This window comes from Macadamia integrifolia, chromosome 4 (genome assembly GCF_013358625.1).
Source record: "Macadamia integrifolia cultivar HAES 741 chromosome 4, SCU_Mint_v3, whole genome shotgun sequence".
Lineage (NCBI taxonomy): Eukaryota > Viridiplantae > Streptophyta > Magnoliopsida > Proteales > Proteaceae > Macadamia > Macadamia integrifolia.
Genome location: NC_056560.1, coordinates 5,957,183 through 5,960,760, shown reverse-complemented (window position 1 = coordinate 5,960,760; position 3,578 = coordinate 5,957,183). Strand labels below are relative to the sequence as shown.

The window sequence follows — 3,578 nt, the reverse complement described above, 5'->3', positions numbered from 1 at the left end:
GGAGGTCAATCTAGGGGACATTTTTTTACCTGGCAAGGGTCATTTGATAAATGAACAAGGAGTAAATTTACTAAAATACCCTTGCAACGTGCCCTATCTTAGGAGTGTCAACCTGTCAGGCCTAGGCTGTTTTGATCGAGCCTAATCAGTCCTCCTTAATTTTAGGTCATACTCCATTACCGACAATCTTAGTTAATGAGATAGGATGTCTGCTCGTAAGATTATCTGGTCATACAAGTCAACATCCAACACCTTTCCCACTTTCTATCATTACAAGGATAAAGAGGGATATATTTAGAAACAAAAAGGACAAGTGTTGGATGCTAACTCGTACGAGCAGCTGATCTGTTTTCTTAATTAATTGGATCTCTTAGGTTAGGCATTTGGTCAGTTAATTATCTGTCCGTAAAAAGGGTCAGCTACTTGTGCTGATTAGCTTCAGTCAGACCCCTATGAGTCTGGGATCAACTCTCCACATGGGATCTCACCGCCTAGTAAGTGTTAAGTAGACCCTCAGTCAGAGCAATTAATGCACCACTAAATTGAATTGTGGTCTTATACATCTCTGACAATGGAATCCCATATGGGGATGTCACCACGTGAGGAGAGGCACTATATAAACAGCAAGAATGACCCAATAATAACTGATCTAAGACCAACATTGGCCTCTTCCCGCAGCATGCTGTTGGTAGATCGTAGACCCCATGAATGGTGGATCCCGATGTGTGGTGGGAACCACATGAAGGCAGGGTGGAGCAGAAGTTATTACCTTCTTTAGTCGAGGAAGCATGATGGGATCAAGGGGACCATCTCCAGTAACTTCTTTGATCTCTTCCCTCAGATATTCTTGCCACTCAGGGTGCAAGGCCAAGAGTAGTAATGTCCATGTGATGGCCAAAGCCGTAGTCTCATGACCCGCAAAGAAGAAAGTCTTGCACTCGTCCACCAGCTCTCTCTCCGTAAGCTTCTTCTTCTTCTTGCCCTGTTGCCCATCAACTTGGTTATTGTTCTCCGAGTCTGCAAGTAGAAGCCCTAGCAAGTCTTGTTGAGGATGATGATGATCTCTCTTCCTAGAAGCTATGATCGATAAAAGGAGACTATCGATCTCCTTTCCTAGCTTTCTTGACTCTGAGGTCTTCTTAAGATGCATAAGCTTGCTGAAGGGAACACCAACCAAGCGATTAAACTTGAAGAGAGAGATTTGCAGGTCTCTTAGCTTCTGAAACACTAAGCTACCATTGTCGTCATTGATTCCAAAAGATGTCTTTGCAATGATCTCTGCAGCCGTACTTATGACGTGTCGCTCGACGTCGATGGTGGGCTCGCCGGAGGCAATGAGTGTAGACCACTGGTCTAACATCTTATTGGTAGATTCCACCATTGAGCTTGCCATGACCTGAGGGTTCAAGAAAAGTAGATAAAATCAATTCAGTGGGGTATATTAAAACCATATATTTGTGGGATCAGTGTCTCTCCCAGTCATCAAATGCGCGTTGTAAGGGCTGATCAGATATGAGCTATTAATAATTTTCCACACGCATATTGCTAATAATGTTCATCGTTGCATCATATCAATATGACAAGTTAGGTGGCAAGAAAAGCAATGAAAGGATTGTTTAATGGGAAAAGATAATTGTCACTCAATTGGGTCACAAAAGTGTTGTAACATATTTTACAATTATATAGACACGTAATCAATTGGATTAAGGGGAATAAAATCATTGTCCTTGCCACGTTTGATTGGCGGGGATTTTCTAAGATGGGAATCAATAATGAACAACTTTTTTAGGGTTTTCAAAGGTTGGAATGTTTCCTTGTCTCCTCTTTTTTCCCTTTACCTTGCTTCTCTTCAAACTCTCACCAAATTTGAAAGAATTTCGAGTAAAAGATGAGGGGAAGTTGCAAGTTTCTCACTCAATATCCACCGAAAAATATTATTCTTTATGGAAAAAATTACTCTTGCCTCAAAATTCCACGACATGTGGGGTCCAATTCCTAAAATTTCCACCTCAACCTCTCCCACCAACCAAACGAGATCTAAGAATAAGAAAAGAATAGATCATAAGAAAAGAATAGATCAAAGGAAGAAATTAAGAAAGAATTATCCCGGCCAACCAACAGATTATCTTGACCAATGTACTCAAGAGAGAGATCTGGTTTGGAGGATCAGGTAGGAGCAGCCTAAACCAAGCTTGTAAGATGAGTTCAATTCAGACTAAATTTAAAACAGTAGAAATTCCACGTAAATGAAAAGGTCTCACTGCATGAAATATACTATGACCTCCCGGAGGATGGAAATTTCATCCTCTCATGTAATATGACATGAGAGAGAGAGAGAGAGAGAGAGAGACCTTGAGGTTGGCTGGTGACAATGCAGGTGCAATGATGCTACGATGGTGAGTCCAATCATCTCCTTCCACCATGTTTAGTCCATTCCCAAACATAGGCGTTCTATCATATTTAAACACTTTAGGCTTTCCCCAGTTCTTGGCCATCACTACTGATGACATCTGCTTCAGAAATTCAGGCTCTGCAACATATAGAAATGGCTCCGTCCCAAGCCAATACACAAATACTTTTCCTGCAAATAAAAAAATGGATTGATCCAAAGCTCTCTTCAAGTTATACACAAAGATAATCTATGAAGCTTTAACTTACCATATAATTTTCTCCACCTAGCAAAGTAAGGAAACACACTTGAATGGATGTTATGGGTTACATCTATAGATTGATCAAAAAGAGAATCTGTTTTCTCCTTTTTTCTCATCTCTTCAATGTTCCCCAAAGGAAAATTTGGTTTTGGACCTTCAAAACCATTCTTTCTGAGCCTTTTATAAGCTTGGATAGGTGAAACCCAACATATGAAGCACAAAAGGGCTGCCATGGCTAATCCCAAAACTTGCAGAAACTGAAAAAACCCCATTTCTCTCTCTCTCTCTCTAGAAATAGCTTCAAAGTTGTTTGATTCTGAAGGGGGAGGAGGAGAGCAAAAGGGTATTTATAGAAGGAAAAGGGGGTTCAAGAATGTCAGATTTTGACCATAAGAAGCGAGTTTAAGTTATTCAACTTAGAGACCTTTGGGTCTCCACTCGTGCAATTATTTTTTCTTCTCTTTTTCCATTCTTTATAATTATAATTGCTTTCTTCCTATTTTCTGTACTTTCCCCGTTTCCAATCAGGTGTTTGGGGTCGGTCCCACTTACTTTTAGGTTGACAGAAGTGCTCATTGACTAGATTACTTTTGGCTTTTTGTGTTTGTGACGCATGAGCGAAGAAACTAATTAAGATTATTATTCTTTCCAGACAAGAAAATAAGACTCAAAAGATGCTAAACTAGTATTACCACCTTAGGAAATCTTTTTTAACCCTAATTTTGGAATTAATGGGAAATTTAATATAGAATCAAAGCAAAAATATTGTTGATTAGCGATTGCATTAGTCAAAAATTGACGGTGAATAGATCAAAGGTCTAAGGTCAAAGTCATAAAATCATAAGCCGAATTTCATTTTTCCTCCACTTAGGTTTCCCACTGTTCAAAGCTAAGAAAATTATAACATTTTCATCATCAATTCATTTT

The 3,578-nt window shown here is 39.4% G+C and overlaps 1 protein-coding gene across 1 annotated transcript; it reads right to left on the bottom strand.

Moving 5' to 3' along the window:
• Positions 1-649: 649 nt before the first annotated feature.
• Positions 650-2,884, bottom strand: LOC122075139 (cytokinin hydroxylase-like). The gene is made up of 3 exons (XM_042640051.1): positions 2,659-2,884; positions 2,352-2,581; positions 650-1,396 (listed from the first exon to the last, which is right to left on the bottom strand). Exons 1-3 carry the CDS (start codon positions 2,882-2,884, stop codon positions 650-652), a joined length of 1,203 nt encoding a protein of 400 aa, XP_042495985.1.
• Positions 2,885-3,578: the final 694 nt, after the last annotated feature.

Coding starts and splice junctions, on each gene's coding strand:
- LOC122075139 (XM_042640051.1), bottom strand. CDS start 2,884: ATGGCAGCCCTTTTGTGCTTCATATGTTGGGTTTCACCTATCCAAGCT. Junction 2,582..2,658: donor TAGGTGGAGAAAATTATATG/GTAAGTTAAAGC, acceptor TTTTATTTGCAG/GAAAAGTATTTGTGTATTGG. Junction 1,397..2,351: donor TGTCACCAGCCAACCTCAAG/GTCTCTCTCTCT, acceptor TTGAACCCTCAG/GTCATGGCAAGCTCAATGGT.